The 18,046-nt window shown below is 37.4% G+C and overlaps 2 protein-coding genes across 3 annotated transcripts in view; both read right to left on the bottom strand.

The window, feature by feature from the left end:
* LOC106516393 (cohesin subunit SA-2) overlaps positions 1–14,125 on the bottom strand; it is a 23,701-nt gene extending 9,576 nt beyond the window's left edge. Inside the window, exons 1-20 of the mRNA XM_014006730.1 lie at positions 13,918–14,125; positions 9,120–9,247; positions 8,920–8,998; positions 6,700–6,858; positions 6,454–6,550; positions 6,285–6,361; positions 5,890–6,094; positions 5,647–5,798; positions 4,181–4,254; positions 3,810–3,933; positions 2,960–3,058; positions 2,706–2,785; positions 2,289–2,396; positions 1,740–1,848; positions 1,503–1,620; positions 1,321–1,424; positions 1,140–1,232; positions 955–1,044; positions 676–879; positions 485–555 (exon numbers count right to left, since the gene is read on the bottom strand). Coding sequence (XP_013862184.1) covers positions 485–555; positions 676–879; positions 955–1,044; positions 1,140–1,232; positions 1,321–1,424; positions 1,503–1,620; positions 1,740–1,848; positions 2,289–2,396; positions 2,706–2,785; positions 2,960–3,058; positions 3,810–3,933; positions 4,181–4,254; positions 5,647–5,798; positions 5,890–6,094; positions 6,285–6,361; positions 6,454–6,550; positions 6,700–6,858; positions 8,920–8,998; positions 9,120–9,163 — 2,087 coding nt within the window. The 5' untranslated portion in view covers positions 9,164–9,247; positions 13,918–14,125. The remainder of the gene's footprint in view (positions 1–484; positions 556–675; positions 880–954; positions 1,045–1,139; positions 1,233–1,320; positions 1,425–1,502; positions 1,621–1,739; positions 1,849–2,288; positions 2,397–2,705; positions 2,786–2,959; positions 3,059–3,809; positions 3,934–4,180; positions 4,255–5,646; positions 5,799–5,889; positions 6,095–6,284; positions 6,362–6,453; positions 6,551–6,699; positions 6,859–8,919; positions 8,999–9,119; positions 9,248–13,917) is intronic.
* Positions 14,126–15,741: 1,616 nt separating this feature from the next.
* Positions 15,742–17,745, bottom strand: LOC106516394 (ependymin-2). 2 transcript variants are annotated; one of them, XM_014006732.1, is made up of 7 exons: positions 17,093–17,745; positions 16,959–16,990; positions 16,725–16,862; positions 16,443–16,641; positions 16,276–16,357; positions 16,013–16,184; positions 15,742–15,982 (listed from the first exon to the last, which is right to left on the bottom strand). In XM_014006732.1, exons 1-6 carry the CDS (start codon positions 17,166–17,168, stop codon positions 16,058–16,060), a joined length of 654 nt encoding a protein of 217 aa, XP_013862186.1. In that variant the 5' UTR covers positions 17,169–17,745; the 3' UTR covers positions 15,742–15,982; positions 16,013–16,057. The 2 variants fall into 2 exon arrangements, with proteins under 2 accessions (XP_013862186.1, XP_013862185.1); XM_014006731.1 differs by having other exon boundaries at positions 15,742–16,184.
* Between the last annotated feature and the right edge of the window lie 301 nt (positions 17,746–18,046).

An 18,046-nucleotide genomic window follows, 5' to 3' on the forward strand; every position in this document is an offset into this window, starting at 1 on the left:
ATATATATATATATATATATATATATATGAGGCCTCTCGAGACTTAGGGTTCAACAGGGTTCAACACTGTTCAACAGTAGTGTGGAGAGACTGACAGAGAGAAGCAGAGGCACAGAGACAGGCCAGGTTCTCTGTGTTTCCTGTTGTTGCAATAAAACTCAGCTGATCATCTCACGGATTACCTTCATTCTTGGACCACGTATTTCTGTCTTTGTTAAATAAATATTACCATAACACTTTGTATGAAAWATTCATGAGCGTAAGTGGAACCTAGGGTTGGGCAAAATCATATACTGTAGTGTGCAATTAATCATCAGAAAAACTGTCAACAATTAATATTTGCCACTAGTGCCAGATGATGGCATTTTCGTGATTCATGATTTCATAATTCATTTTTTGGCCAATTTCAAACCCTACTGGAAATTCCTTCTTAACATTTTTGCCTTCTACACATTAGATTATGCCGTCTTGTGAAATGTATTACTTGTGAAAAGCGCTGATCTTTTTAAGTGTTGCCAGGACCTGGTAGGCRTCGTCTTCATCTGGTTCTTCACCCTGACAAACGACAGATCAAAGCTGTCAAACTCCTAATATTCCCTTCGCCTTGGCGCCTCTGTTTATGCTCAAAAAGAATCACACATAACATCTAAAAAACAAAAACAGAACCACTACAACCTCTTGCAGGAAGTCCTCCAGCAGTCTGTTGAACTTGTCTACCAATTCGTCGAGAAGTTGCGAGCAAGCGATGTCCACGCGGTTGAAGATGGTGAACTCGTCGTTGTGGAGATAGTGGTARGTGGTCGAACAGGCCTCCAGAACTTCAACGTCTGTGTGTTTGTCAACAACCTCCCAGATTTGTCGCAACAAGGCGTCCAGGTGCTAAATGTGACAAATGATAGTTTTACCAGCACTGCAAACAGAATTAAAAAAAACTGTAAATAAAAYCTCACAAACCTTTTCTAACCGGCCTGTAGTGTAGATGTCAAGATCGAAGTACTTTGGTATTTGTAGTAAATTGGTCACCTTTTCAATATCAACACAGTACTACAACAAGAAAAAGGTAAATAGTTAGGATTTATATTTGTCAAATGTTGGAGTCAAACCTTAAAAAGCTATGATGCAGAAAAAAAAGTTGCTACCTTTGCTAACAATAGAGGCAAAGCAACTGCAAACATCTCTGTGACCCGTGTCCGATCATCCAGCTGCGTTTTCTTCTCCTTCGCAGTCAGGACCTAATCCAAACAGAAAATTACGCCTACATTAAAAGACTAAATCGTTCAGAGGTTAAACTCGTCCAGTGCTAGGCCGTCAGACACCCACCCTCTTCCCTGTGCCTCTGCCTACAGGAGGGTGGCACTCACAAGCCTGCCGAATCGCACAGAGCATGAGCTCCACCAGAGCGGTCTCCTGCCGATCGGTCAGAGCTTTAAAAAACAAAACAATAAAATCACAATAACAGAATAACCTTTTCATCTATGCAACAGTCTGAGGCAACGAGTTACCTTCTTCTCCTGGCAYGGGTTCATCCAGCAACAGGCTGATCATGGTCTCCCAGTCCTTCAGCAGCTCCGAGGCACACTCCCACAGGCTATCCACCAGGTAGGCCCCGTGCTCATGGAGCTAGAAAGCATTGTGTGCTAAATTTAATTAACTAAACACAACTCAACAAACATCTGAAATGACAGAAAATTAGGGTTATGCTGGGCATGTCGGATGCAGCCTTTGGAAGGCGTGGTCACCTCGCTCTCCAGGAAGAAGAAGACGGTGGTTTTGATGAGACTGCCGTTGAGGCTCTGCCTGCCCCTCCTGGGTAACCCATCCTCATCTAGACCTCGATGGCTGAAGAGCCTACAATTTGTAAAAGATAGACATGGTTATAATAAGTAGTATTAGTAGGTAAAAACTTTAATTTGTGTAAAATATGTACACAACATGTTGCCATGTGTCCTGTAGTCATTTGTTTCTTAAACTTCTTYCCTTTGTTTATAGAATTTAAGCCCAGCAGCTTTTTCTTACGGTTGCTGTAAAAAGGTATAAATCTAACTAAAACTGACATGCTCCACAAATGAGAAAATTACAAATATTACAGTATATAACTTATGATATAAAAAATAAAAACGCACATAATATTCCTGAAAATGCTTCTTTTCTTTAAGTAATTTAATCATGAAGTTCAACTTMTTGGTGAATCGAAAAACCTCTTCACCAACTACAATATTAAATACAAGGCTGTGAAACTTTCAAGCTTATTACTTCTTTTGTTTCTTGTTACTAAGCACATTACTCACTTCTTGAACAGAAACTCTCCTGCTGAAACAGCGATGGGTCGGTGTGCSGAGTAAACCAGATGATACACACTCTCACAGTCCTCTGCAGTCAGAACCTCATCACTACTCCTGTCGAACAAAATGCAGCGACTCTCAGTGATAAACAACAGATTAATCTGAAAAATAACTTGGTGGTACTTTCTCTAACATTTTATTGGTTTTAGATCAGGAGAAAATATATATTAAACTGAATAAAAACAACAAACACTGCAATAAAAATACAACATCTGCAAGCTGCCAAGGAGTTCTGAAGTTTTGTTTCAAAACCAAAAGTGTTTATTAAATTAAGATGATCTTATGTGTGATTTTTCAGGAATCACACAGCGGTAAAACATATTATGTATGCAGTTTTATTCAAGAGAGAAGGAGGGTACTTACTGTAAAACAAGTGTCAGAAGTTTTATAGCTTGCACTGCAACATCATACTCTTTGTCCAGAGTCATAGACACAATGCGATCCTGTCAGAAATAATACATCTATGTTTAAGATCTGACATCCTATCATCCTGAAACTGGCTATAAATGATCATTTTTGCTTTGTTTTGTATGTAAAAATAAAATAAGGGGACGTCTAGTACATCACAAGCCTCTAAGTGATGATGAATGAATGAATGAATGCAGCTGCTGGCTCACCTTGAAGCGACTCGTGAAGAGCTCCAGCCGGGAGCCGAGTTCTCTGTTGTAGAACAGACCCTGCAGGGCAGTCAGGCACTTCAGCCGCACCTCACCTTGCTGCAAATATTTCCCACAGATCAGAACTTATTTATTTATCATGTTTTCCTAATGGTCTTTTTGCAGACACTGATGAGCATGCTCAGTGCTGGTATTTTGTGATGCACTGGCAACATAGCACGTTGAGGACATTTTGCCATCACAACATAAAATACCAAATGAACAAAAAGCAGCTGTAAAGGACCAAAAGACTAGAGCTGAATGCAGACCTTGAATACTAAAAGTAGATATGAATGACTTTATATAWGCCAGCATTTTCTCTACCATTTTCCAAGGCAGGCGGGTGGTCCTCCCAACAGAACCGCCMACCCTGCTTATCAAAATCCCACCCCTGTCAAGAAAGTCCTAAGACTTCCAGATGGGGAGCAGAGATTGCAGCAGCAGAACAAGTGGCATCAACCCAGCATTTTCAAAGTAGTGCTCCGATACCCCTCCACCCGTCCAACAACCATCTTCCCAAGGCCAGTAACGTAGGGGAAACACAGTATCCGTGAAAAGGTCAACTGAATAATCACACAAGACATTTAGATAATTCATAAACCATTTTTCCACAGTTCTTTCAGAGTAGTCTATCAACACAAGAGAAACTAACTGTGAAAACTGTATGGTTATTTAATTAATATTTTAATAATTTTATATTCCAAGTAACCCAACTCCCTCCAGTTCTAAGATGACACCAGTTTTGCAGCATAAATGCAAATTAAATCCTGTTTGCTTTACTTTGTTTTGTGTTGCACATCTTTTAGCTCACCTTGTCATGCATTGTCCAGCCAACGTACTTCAGGTAACTGTCATTGAGGAAGGCATCACTGTACAGCTTCATCCAGACTCCAATCTCCTCAATGCAAATAGCTCGAATTTCAGCAATGGCGTCGCTGAAAACCACAAGAACTGATTCAGTTCAGTCACAGTAAGGACTTATACAATCAAAAGCTCAAAGGGAAATGGAAAAAACAGCTTTTATTTTAGCTGAAATTTACATTAAACTTTGGCTATATTTATGTTGACAACTTTTGCCCACTAGAGGGTGCCAAAACGCTACAAAGAAACACCACAAGGCCTTGACAGAGCAGAGCAGAGCTTCATCATGAAATCTTGCAGAAAGCAAAGGGATTTACGTACCGATATCTGTGAACAAATACTCCCTTGAAAATAGCGTTCATCATGTTTTCAATTTCATCTTGATTTTCTTGAAGCTGAAAGAACAGCAATTTTAGATCACTTCCTGTTTTTAAATTCTCCCCAAAAAACACTTTTTTTTGTTTTAAATTATGTTTGAATGTGTTTTCATTTCATAAGATTTGAACTGTTCCTTATTTTTACAATTTTATTTGATTTTGACTAGCCCCAAAAATAAAAGCAATTTTAATTTCTCAAACAACTCTGCCTCAAAGTATGGCTTGTAAGAAGCTCTGTAGGAAAACTTGTTCTTGCTGTAAATCATTTTAACCACTAGGAAAGGCATCCCAGCTTAAAAAAAACACTTTCTATATAAAATAACTTTTTCTGTAAGGATGCAGCTTAAAAATAATTTAAAAGAACCACAACCTCAACATACTGTTAGCCTGAAAATAGTTTAATGAAGAAACTTTCTTCATTAAATAACTTCCTTTCTGTGGTCTTTTTTTACATTGGGGATTTCATAACTTAGCAACATTTTATAGATTTCTTTTATTCAATTCAATTTGATGACATTACTAAAACAAAATATTTTAAATGCATCAATTTTGGGGGGATAAGAAATACAAATCTTGTTACAATTTAAATCTCTAATAAATCACAAATTTAAACCAAACAAAGGCAAACAGCTCTCCAGGAGGTTGCTGCAAAATTTGATCTTTAAAGGATTTTTTGATTTGTCATTTAAGGCTTTCTTCACTAAGTGAATAGTAAAAGGTAAATTTCACTGCGAGTTTAATTAAAAATGTTTTTCTCTCGTGAGTTAATCATATTATAGAATAAAGAACAGTTTAAATACATTAATAGTATACTGCAATGTGCTACCACAGCAGTAAAATCTTATCACTTAGAAAGTAATAATATAACGTGGTTACATATTCTCCAAGTAGAACTCTAAAGCCATGTGGTCCAATATGACAGGCAGCCAGGGGAAGTGTCACTCATAGACATTAGATAAGAAAATATTACACACACACANACATTAGATAAGAAAATATTACACACACACACACACACACACACACACACACACACACACACACACACACACACTGAGGCAGCTGTCAGACCGATTAATGATGATTAATCATCTGTGGCTACACACTAAAATGTACAAAACAAAATGTTTTACACAAAGATAAGTCTTTTGCTGTTTTTAAGGTGTAAATAATTTTCACCATGCTGTCTAATAACAAGCCTTAAAAAAAGTGGACATGCTGGTAAAACAGACACAGAAGAGAGAGATTATATCTGTTTAAATATTAAAAGTTAAACAGTTTATTGCTTTTGTTGTGAACTAATTTTAAGTAGKTTTTTTTTACTTTATTTTGCTGCTGCAAAATAAGAAGCAGCTCCCACTGTAACAGAAAAATATGCAAAGTAGTTACTTTAGATATTTAACTTCTCACCTCTTTCCGCTTCTGTAACAAAAGCTCCAGCCTATCATTGGCCCTTTTCGCAATTACTTTGTTCCTTTCTGCCTCATACTGTCTCTGTGTGTTGTCCATATTAATGCTGAGGTTCAGAGCGACGTTCACCAAGGCCGTCATCAGCTTCATGGCTGGTGAYGACAGCGGGGGATGGGATATAAACATCAAAGCCACGCCAACGTGAACATACAGATATTCAGAGCAGAAAAACAAYAAACTGACCTGCTAGTGTGCTTGTATGTCTAAATGCTCTGACCTGTGAGTCAGACAGGCCAGTGAGCAGTGAGATGACCGTGTCCATCATGTACTCGTCGTAAATGATGCTGTACTGGCACTGACGCACGAGGACTGCGATGAAGTCACAGAAGTTTATCCTGAATCTCTTCCACTGTGGCCCTGAGAGTGTKAGTGGATAATCGCCGCTGTCCTGTTTGAGAACATCCCAGAAATAATCCGATTCAGAGCAAGAAAWATCAAATCATGTTTAAAACCAGCCACGAAAAAAAACAAAACAATAATAGCTACACCGGCACCTGGTGACTAACCAGATTTAGGTGTAGATGCATCAAACAAACTATGTAATTTATTTGTTTTTATTAAAACACACTCTGCATCACCTCGTCAAACTCCTCTGTCATTTTTCGGATGATTTCAGAATTCTGCAGGTGTCTGAACATCTCTCCGCTCACAGCACCTGCGTGAGGAATCACACCATTTCCACAAAAATCGTTACACAGATACAGTTAGCGACATAGAGACGACTGCACCGACGTTTCAAATAACTACCTTTACAGCCAGAGCACTGAATGAAGAAGTTGATTAGGTCCAAGAGAGCACTGTCCCTGTCTTGTTTGTAGGTCTCAATCCAGTCGTCAACAACAGACTAGAAACAAATCAACACATTTGACAAAGATACTTTATTCTTATTTCAAACAGTATGAAATACTGGACCCACTGCCACTGGCCATAACAAGTTAGGCCAACACCAGTATAAATAATTTAACATCTGTTCTAATAGAGAAAATAACTCACCTGTGTGGCACTCCTTCCTATTTTAACCACTTCAAATAARGTCATATTCTCCATCATGTTCTCCTGATGATGGCCGTTCACCCAGCCGGTACCAGCGACTCTTCCTGTTCCTGCACCTTTGGCCTTCTCTCCCRTTGCCTTCCTTCCCCTCTTGGCTGCCTGTTGAGAAGAACATCATAACTTTGATAAAAGGCTTATCTGGTCACTGGAAATCAAAAATAAGTCACAGTGGAGATGTTTTCATATTAACTAGGGTTGGGTGATAAAACAATGATTCTCACAATAGACATGTGATCAATATCAAAATAAAATATGTTTGATAGAACGTCAATTATTTCACTTACGGAAGTTTATGAAATTTACGCAGGGAAATAAACATTACGRACAGACCAGGACCAGAGATTGTGACAACACCTAACAACAGCTACTTAAACTACRCTACCCACCTCCTCTAGTCATGCTGGTGCAATTTATTCTTTATTTGTCTTCCGCTAGCTTCATAAAATAACTGCGATCAGCCCCACACTGCTTACTAAATTTACAAAATTTACATACGGAAATAATTTACGGAGCGGACTGGAGATCAACAACACACAACAGCTACTGGGGCTACCCGGCAGCTAAAGCACAGCTAATCAAGGTTGGTAGCATCATAACTCAATCACTCCTTGGTCAGCTAGCAACAACCTGCTGACATGTAGCAGCAGCAGTTTCAAGTTTCGCCACCATGACTCATAACTGCTTTAAAATAAAAAAGAACGACGTGGAGTGAAAATGAGTGCAACAGCGCAAGAGGAAATTTTGGATAAAAGAGGAAAGGCCACGTTACTAGTTTCGTAGTATTAATCAGCTTTTTTTCACCTGGTCCTTATTTATTTATTTCAAACTTTATTCATTTCTTAAAAAACTAAATTCTATATACAATGAAAAAAGAAAGGAAATACAATAAAATGAAAGGCAGCAGAGAGAAGAATTTTTTATATAATATCTGCCCATTTTTTCTCAAGTATAAATTCAAACAATAGTAATTTTCAGTTAACAAAACAAAACAAAAATCTTCCTAGAACAACAATTTCTATGAATGCACATTATACTATTTCATTCTCTTAAACATGTACATTGATTTGGCACTTTTAACATCAATTTCCAGATCATTCCACAATCTGACTCCTTGGATTGAGGTGCACCGTTCTTTCAAACAGGTTCTAAGTTTAGGTTTCATGAACAWCTCTGTCCCCTTAAGATTATAACAGCTCTCKCTCTTTGCAAAGATATTCTGGATGTTAAAAGGTAATGTGTTTTTGTGAGCCTTATACATAACTAACAAAATGTTATAATCAACCAGATYGTAAAATTTCAAWAACTTCAATTTACAAAATAATRYATTAGATGGATAATGGTAATGTTTTCGAGTGACAACWCTTAAAGCTCTTTTTTGCAAACAGCAAACATGCTTTCCCMCATACCTCAACACAATAAACCARGTGTGGAACAATTAATGCATTATATAACATRTACAGAGCTTTATCATTAAGCAAGTCCCTTACTTTGTAAAGYAAWGCAATWGTTTTAGCTAGTTTTATTTTTAAATAATTTACATGAGGTTTCCATGTCAGTTTCTCATCAATAACACCCAAAACCTTTACCTCCCTGATTATTTATCTCCACACCATCAACTCTAAATTGAATATTAACAGTTCTTTGTCTCTTTRTAAATATCATATAATTAGTTTTACCCAAATTTAGTTATAATTTATTAATTTTAAACCAGTTTTGTACATTAACAAATTCTGTTTCCATTTTTTCTGACGTCCGTTCTATGTCTTTACGCAAACAAAAAAAGTGGTATCATCTGCAAATAAAACACTTTTGAAAAGCCCTGACACATTGACCAAGTCATTCACATACAAGATAAACAACTTTGGTCCAAGTACAGAACCCTGAGGAACTCCAAATGTAATCTCCTTAAAATAGGTAAAACAATAAACTAATCAATAATTACTGATATAGACTAATATATAGTGATACATTTTTTAGCTATATCGCCCAGTCTCATTAATAACATTTGATGCAATGATCCAATAATTACTTTATTTCTAACTAAAAGAAAAACAGTACAATATCTCTTTGTTCTGTTGTGGTCTGATGACCAGKTGATGTTGTACAACATAGTGGGTAATGAGTAAGCTTGCCAGATTTACATAAAAAAGAAAAACATACCATTCCCCTTCCTGCTCTYGCATTTTTTCCATCAGGATCCTCAAGTTCAGTATCTGAAGACAGCTGAGATTCTGCATCTCTGTGTAGAACAAATTAAAACATTAAAACTACCTAAAAGTAACTTAAATAAACAATATTGGAGACAAATGTTTAGTGAYACATATTTAGATGACGATAAATTCCTGTGATTCCCTGCTTACTGAGGAAACTGAAACTCTGCATGCAAATCCTGCGCTGCTATCATTTCTTCAACATCTTCCAGACTTGCTGAAGAAGGAACTCAAACCTCTCTGGCCCCTCAAGAAACAAAGTATTTCTTCACAGACACCTGGAAATGTAAACAAAATAGGATATATATTAACAGATTAAGCAGTAAATCTCAATTAAAAACCACACAATCTGTTTGAAGCTCAACTGACGATGTTAGGGCTGTTGCGATTATTCAGCATAACTATTTACGGCAGCAAGATTTTTAGTCAACACCACCTGTTTAATTTTCATTTTATCTTTTATTTTCCTGAACATTTCAATAAGAAGTGACAGCAGTTTTTCTACACCCTGCTACCCTGCGCTGCGTAGGTCAGTCAGGTTTCATGTCAGTTCTGAATTACAGCCACACTTTCACACCATCATGGCGAGGAGTTTCTTTGGTAAAGAGCAGCAGCAGAAGAGCTGAGGAGGTATCACTGTAAAATGTTCTCTATAAAGTTAAACAAGTTGTTTGTCTGCTACGTTTTGCAATGAATAAATGGTTTGGCTTTAAGGCCAGAATCCGGACTTTTATGTGATTGATTAAAGCTGTGTGTGGTGTTGGGCTGAGTTGTGTTCCCACGTTGATATCTGATTTCCCGACAGCTTATTTCTGTTTTTATAACATTATTAAAAAACACTGGATCTTTTCTTTTTGTCTATTACATCAGGGAAATGTATCCTGATGGCTGGGGAAACATCTCAACAGGGCAACATGTCTCAGTACAACACCTGTGTGTGTTGTTCCCTCACTTAAACATTGAAGTATAGATGTTACATGTCTACTCCAATGTTACTGTGATGGATTTGTGACCTGTCCAGGGAGAAGCAGCTAAATAAAATGGATGGATAATTTAAATTGCAGCTGCACAATTTTCAATCCACATTAAGCTTAGCATWACACGGCAGCAAATTTGTATTTGGTCGATTATTTTTTTGTTGTAACTAGGCATGGGCCAGTTACCAGTTTCACGTATGTGGCTGTGTATGGTTCTTCCACATGCTACTGAGGTCCCTGTTTGTTAAATTAACAAACTGTTAAAGTTTCCATATGTTCTGTTATACTTTAAGCCAATTTTCTTAATTTTTTACAGATTTGGTAATGATATATTCTCCAATATGTCATTTTAAAATAGTTGTATGATCCTTTCCAGGTTTTTAATGGTAAAGTCAGGTGAGTGAATTCATGCAAAATGATTCCTCGCCACAGTTTGCTGCAATTTACAAATCTACTTCCAGTTAAAAAACAGGCAGCATCATTTTGAACAAATGGGAGGGTCATTGAAAGGACTGACTGACTCCAAACTGTYGAGTTGTGATAAAAGCATTGATTATTCAGCAAAGGTCACATTTTTACTTAACAGCTAAAAACACTGGAACCCCACAGACAAGTGGCAAACATGATGAAATTGCGAGAAAATCAGCCACAACCAAATACCTATGAAGAGCCACTTGAATTGTAAGAATAAAGTCCAAGCTGTCAACATGAATGCAGGGCCAGTCATTGGATACCCTGCTGACATACAGCCTGGCTAAAGCAGAAGATAGAAACCACTGATATCAAAATATGAAAGTTTTTCACAATGCATGGGGATTAGAGCTGGGCAGTATATCAAAACACGGTTTTCATTTTTGTAATATGATTTGTCCAAATACCGGCATACTGGTTTACATCGCCCGAACATGTTCTGACCATTAYATCATGCCTGCCAGTAAACTGTTTCATGGGGGGAGCTTTTCTGCGTACCACCACTGAATATGAATGCAGGAAGTAGGTGGCAATTTTGTCGCTAGCATTGGCTGACAAAAATTTTAAAAGCCTCCCATTTTCACCATCGCTGAATGTAGTGATGTGCAACTAGACTTCATGCATGAATTAAATTTGCCTGATAATGATCTTTGCTCTGCTTTCCTCATTCACGAATGTACCTGCCTCCCCTCACTAAGGTGATGTAAACCCAGAGTGTGCAACTAATGTTTACAACCAGGGAAGGACGAAAAGACAGAGGAGGGAAAGCGGGACAGACAAAGGTTCAGTAAAAGAAAAAAGTCAAGAAATTGTTTTTGTGTTGCAGAAACAGAGTAACAGTTGACCCCAGTTTGCTTATCAATAAGCAGAATTTGTACATTTAAACATCATCTTGAGCTGTGATGAAAAAAAACTGTCCAATAATACTGTGATACAGATAATTGTTAAAAATACTGATATAAATTTTGGTCATACTGCACAGCCCTAATGGAGGGTTTCACTTTAATTTCAGCACCATCAGACTGTACACCAAGAAAAAAGGAGTTTCTGAGCCACTATGAAGGATGGAACAACAGGTGCTGGATTACATAAGGAAGAAAGACTCTAGTAATAAGCTATTAAGTGAATGTCTCAGTCAGCAGAAACCTAATGTGGAAGAGGTGGAACAAAAGGAGACATCATTCAAAGATAAGCCCCTGCACTGCATGTACCACCTGCAGGTGGAGGAAGTAGCTGAGATCAACAAATCTTACTGGTGATTAGAGGGGACTGGACTGGAAAACAGATCATATATCAGAGGAACTAATCATGTCATCACAAGAGCAATAGAGGGTGAGATCTACCGTACCGGGCAGGACCAAAGACGCAGGTTTAGCAAAGATGTCTCTGAGTTAGTCCAGTATATAAAAACAGGAAGTGAGATGCAGACAGGCAAAGCATAAATAGATGAAAACAATAAGAATAAAAAACAGCAACAAAACATCTTCAGGAACCAAAGAACAAMGTTTGTTTTCCCTCAGTTGTTGTATTGACAAGTTTAAAAACAGGATTTCGATTCTAACAGTTTTAAAGGGCTAAGCAGGACAAATTAAACATCTAAACACTAAACTCTGGCACACTTATTTAAAATGACCAAAGTTAGTTTTAACTGCTGAAAAGATAAATGTATAGATTTGATTTCTTATTGTAAATTTATTGATGTACCAACTGCTGCTGTTTAAAATAATCCAATTACTGAGAATTCAGTCTATATATTTATTTTATAGTTGTTTTCTCTCATCTAGACTGTTATTTACTACTTTGAAATGTATAAAAAGTACTTAAAAAGTGAACTGAAATGCAAACCGCATGTCTCCTGAAGAATCACTTAATGATGACATTCATTAAATTGTAAACAAGAGTACATTTTCTTTGACATTTAATTTATGATTATATATAATATAGAGCAGTGTTTCCCAAAGTTGGGGTCGGGACCCAAAGTGGGGTCCTGAAACATCAAGGTGGGGTCCTGAAAAGATTTTCTGAATTAATTATATTTTTGCCTTAGTTGTTACAAAGGAGTGAGGTTAGTGTATTTAAAATGGATAAATGTAGTATAAAAATATTGTTACTATGCCCAAGTTTAGTTGACCTGATACAAATGTTTATCATCTAAAAATAGCTGGGGGCACAGGTCTCTGCTACTGTTATTTTGTGGGTCAAAAGCTGAAAAGTTTGGGAACCAGTACTTTGGTTCCCAAAGTTGGGCTTGGGACCCAATTATGGGTCATGAAGCACCTTGGATAATCTCCAGAAATCAATTTAAAGGGTAATAAAACAATTGCTGATGTAATATTTTCAATATAACTGTTACAAAAACACAAAATAAGTATAAATAAGTATTTATATTTGTGTACAAACTGTTTAGATTGTCAAAAAGCCTGTGTTTTTAGGGTTATCAACAAAGTTCGTGTAATCAGACCAGTAATATTTGGGGTCACAAGTTTTTGCCATGGGTATTTTGTGGGTCAGAAGATAAAAAGTTTGGGAACCACTGATATAGAGAATATACAGAATAATATTCTGGAGAATAAAAATTATGCAAAATACACTAAATGTTTTGAGTTTATTCGTAACAAATTAGGGTTATTTATTTAAAAACAATCTCCCACTATAATGCAAAAAATAGACAAGTGGGAATATTTATGTAGGTCATGACTGTCATCAGAAACAAAAAGACATTTTTTTGTTAGTTTAGCAGATTTAGATTTTAGTGCACAGTTATTTCATCGACCTTTGATATCATTTCTTAAAAAGTATTTTCAATGTCAGGYTTCAACACACAGCTGACAAGACAGGCTGGTTTTACAGCTGGGCTCTCAACACTGGAATAACAGGATCAACACATTCACTGGTTACTTTAGGTTTTTTGTGTTGTTGTTGTTGTTGTTGTTGTTGTTGTTGTTGTTGTTGTTGGGGGCGGTGATGGTGGTAAATTTGCGAGCTTTCAAATCAGCTGATCAGACAGCGGTTCTGACAGGTGTGTCATGTAGTTGTGAAGTAAAACTGAGGTACAGATGCTGGTGAATCCTGCTCACTCTCATGATGATGTGCTGTTTGGATATGACGACCAATCCGAGCTTTGTTATCGATAAACACGTCAGCTCAACACAACGGTGTATCCCACTAGCTACGTTTAGAGATTATTTTCACTCATTTATCAGCACCATGAGATGATTAGTCCTCACTTTAAGATTTTGTTTATATATTTAACGTCACAATACTTCTTAGCTAGCGATAGTTAGCCGCAGCTAAGAGAAAGACTAGCTTGCTCAAAATCAAATGGTGCAAAAAGGCACAGTGTATATTTTTTCCAAATCGGTTTGGAAATATTCTCGCAAAGGCGTATTTCTGTGGTAAAGGCTGCTGATGACACGAACGCAAAGTCCACGATAAGTTAGTGGCATCAATAACAAACTCCCTGGATGCTAATGTTAGCTATCCGCCATTTTACAACTTACCTCGTTTTAATTCATGACGAGCAGAAACCAAAAATTAAAAAAATAAAAACGCTCYGGGTTGTGCACAGATAATGCGTTCATTTATTCCATGCACAAGCTGTCACTTTCTGTCTCACAATTAATTGTTTATTTTTTTAGCTAGCAATAAGGAGCCCCCTTGGTGGCTAATATAGCAAGGTACAGCATGTATTTTCTGTCGCTGTGAATGAGGCACGTGCACCACCTGTCGGTAGAACTGGGTACTACAGGCGCCTACATACAGCTGACTGTGAGAGACTTTGTTATGGAAAATGTCCACATTAATTAAAGTACTTTGTTTTCTGCTAGACTCTGTGAGTCATGGCAACTTTTAAAAATGTAATTAAAATTAAACAAGCTGTTAATTTTACTTGCTGCACAGTGACTTAGAGAAATTAATGCAGAATTTATAGTGACATAAAGCAACCACAAGCTTAATAAAGTGGAGCAAACAGAGATGACTGACAGGTTATAACTTCTCTTTTTATCAGTATTCTTTACTTGTTATAGTCAGCTATTTTGAGTAGCTGAATTTTTTATTGTGTTTAATGTGAGTCAAATTTTTAGTTTTAGCAAAGATGTTTCCCATTCTGACACAAAACCTTTGCTGTCATATTTTTAACAACGTTGTCCAGTTTTCTTACATGAATAGCTCCATTAGTCATGGACATCAGGAATGTGTTCTTTAGAGGAAACTTTGATGGATAAAATATTGTATTTGTTTTTCCAGCTATTTTTATTTCTTTTGTAAGAAATTGCAAGAGAACTGGATGATACTGAGGTCATATTTATGAAGAAATTCTAAAAAACAGAATTTCAGGATATTTGTTTGCTGTCATGAAAGCTTACTTGAGAAATACAGATATACAAGAGTTAGAGAATGACATTCTGATGTACAGTATATGTATCTTAAAGGTTTAAGATTTTGGATTTATTTGTTTATTTCTGAGAGAAAATAAATCTCTATAGACAACTTATTAAAGCTTGTCCTCTCATAAATTTATATCTTTAAAAATATTATGCATTTAACCTCCTGACATCCTGCATTCTGATGTTGGGTGCTTTAGTTTTAAACTGGTTGTCCTTAATCAGGGGGACTTATTTGTGTAACTTCAGTGTTTCTTTCTGTTTATGTTTCTACTAATCTTAAATAAGTAAGGCACATGTGTCAAACTGAAGGCATGCGGGCCAAATAAGGCCCTCATTGACATTTTATCCGGCCCCAAAGGTACTTTAAATGTAAAATTGTTTTATCGTTTCTCTTTTCATCACTGTCTTTACTGCATTCTTCTCATGGCAGCTGGCCAACATTCAAGCCAACAAGATTAAGTTTGAGTTTTTTTATTTTATTTTATTTTTGTATTATTTGATTTTGGTGTGGAAAGAGCAACAGAGAATCTACTTGAATTATCTTTTTCAGTATTCTTTTAAAGACAAATAATTGGATTTTTAGTGAGAGTTTTCTTTTTTTATTATTAGATGTAATGGATAGTGAAATGTATCTTTAAGAAATAATAAGTAATGACAGTAATTAACCCTTGGCTTGGACCAACTTTTGAATGTCGGCCCCCTTGCGTAACTGAGTTTGGCACTCTTGAAGTAGGGGAAATTAAATAAGCACACCAAGCAAAAGCTTGGGACTCAAGAGGATAAAACTGTCATGTCGATGGGGCCACTGATCCCTCTCCACTTTATTTTGCCTCAGGCCTACCTGTGATCTAATTAGACAAGTCAGCTAAAAAGTAATTTTATGTAAAACATTAAAACTTGGTAAAAAAAATAAATAAATAAACAAAACAGAGCAAATCACAGCTTTGACATTTTATTCATCCATTAATCATGTTTTATAAGTGGTGCCATCTTGAAAACACACGAGTTGTTAGTGATTCTGACTAATTTTTATGCCATGTTTTTAACCTATTTACATCAGAGTGTGTGTATTTAATGTGATCAGCGCAAAGATACTATGTCATGGGGGGTGGAATCACGATGTGATGCACTGCAGTGTCAACAGAACTGGATTCATGCATGAAAACAAAGAGAGAGAGAGAGAGAGAGAAAAGGCAACAGCTCAGGTAAGTCGTTTGGATAGAGGTTCGGTTTTCTGCTGGCTGGTTTTCGTCTACATGAACTCGTGGAGGAAGCTGTTTACTGTCCCCTCAGGRGTGTCCTCCAAAGGCTTCCCACGACAAAACGAGGGGACCACGAGCAGATCTGGATCCTTGATCTCAAGGTCAACATCGTAGGTACTGTAAAAAAAAGGTACATGGATCTAGTAGGGGCATGCATATGTAGCAACAAGTTTTTGCACATGCAACAGAGCAATGAACCGTAACTAACCTGAAAAGGAATGATGTGGTCTCAGTGAAATAGAAAGTGTTCACAGGCAAACATCCCATGGTTACAGACATGGAGTAGGAACCTGGAGAGAAAAATGAAGTCACAAATTAAGATCTAATCAATGTCGCTATATTATTTATGCATATAAGGCAATATTTTCTTCATACCATCCACTCCGTCTTTCATTTTTTTCAGCTTTCCTCCCCAAGTGTTGAGTTTCAAGCCCTCGCCTTCGATGGAAGAACTCCCAGAGGTCACCGTGCCGACAAACTTGGCGTTGTCGGGAATATCAAGTGGGTGCGAGGTCATTTGCAGTTTCTTTCTCTCACAGCTCTGGTTTTTGCTGTCGATCTCGTAAAAAATCCCCTGTCGAATATAGACACACAGCAGATTTGAGTTTCAGATTTAAGTGGTATTCTTTGTTAAAGTAAAAAAGAAAGGCAAGTGACCTCTTCAAAAAACATCAGCAGATCCAAAGCGATCGAAGTGTTTGTGGGGTGGCTCTCGTTCGACTGGAACCGCAGCTTCTGGCCCACCGAGTCGTAGGTGAATGTACCGACTGCTCTTATTTCACCCTTTAAGGACAGCTGGTTTCATTCAAAAAGGAGAGAAACAAGTTTTTAACATGTTAGAATAGCCAACGGATTAGAAAGTGCTCAGCAGCAACAAAGAAACAAGCTCACCACATTCATTAGTCCACTCATGTTGTGTGAATCTGCAAGAAAAATCTCATTTAGACACACCTCAAAAGCAGAGAACGTTTCAAATTCACTATTTAAAAATGCCTCGGAATATTAAAGCATCTGCAAATTCTTACGGCAAGGTTGGTGATGGTGATCCGCATGGCCGGCGGTCAAGCACATGAAGACGAAAAGCACAATGTCTGCATACATTGTCCCTGTCCAGGTGGAGTCACCAAACAGCGTTAGGAGTGGCAGAAAACGACCCAAAGTGCGTCTAGCTCTGAGTGAACTCACCACTCCTTTTTATATCACTAAAACCTGGCACAAATAATCGTTCKTGCGTAAAGAAGATRCAGGAAAGTCACCCCCCGCGCTTCAAACATCAAGCTGTGTAAACATGTCTGCGTCTGACCCGATGGGTGGTGACCCATTAAATTCTTTATTTTGACTRTCTTTTGATGTTTTTATTTTGTGACCAAACAACTGTCTTCTGCTGGTTTCATCCACTATTTGGTGGCGCAGCTTCACCTTCACTCCAAGAGCCTTCCAGTCTGACTATGCAGGAGGTTGGTTAGCAGGGGTGGGCAGGACTGATCTAAATATTAGTTGCACTAACTCAAAAGCACCAACTCAAATATTTAGGTCCCCTAATTCTAAAGCACTAAAATAATCCAGTTGACACATGAGACATTCTTCAGTCAACRTRAYACAATATTTACTGTGTGCAGAATTTTGTCACTTCATGCTCTTGGCAGGCCAAATGGGAGTCACCTGCAGGCTACATTTGGCCTGCGGGCCTTGAGTTTGACACATGTGACCTTGTAGATAAGTGACACGCATATGAACAAAATGTATGACAGCTTTCACCCTCAATTGTGAACAATAATGTTGATCAATAACATTTAAAGACCTCAGTTAGTGCTTCTAAATTTAGCCCATAAATTTAGCTAAACCACTAATGAATATAAAAAAATAGCAAAAGCCCTAAAGCACTAATCAGGAAATTAGTTCCTCTATTAGTGCTTTAGGGGAACTGTGCCCACCACTGTTGGTTAGTAAATGAACCAGGGGGTCTGCAACCTTTACAA

The sequence above is a fragment of the Austrofundulus limnaeus genome, unplaced genomic scaffold (genome assembly GCF_001266775.1).
Source record: "Austrofundulus limnaeus strain Quisiro unplaced genomic scaffold, Austrofundulus_limnaeus-1.0 Scaffold37, whole genome shotgun sequence".
In the NCBI taxonomy this organism is placed as follows: domain Eukaryota; kingdom Metazoa; phylum Chordata; class Actinopteri; order Cyprinodontiformes; family Rivulidae; genus Austrofundulus; species Austrofundulus limnaeus.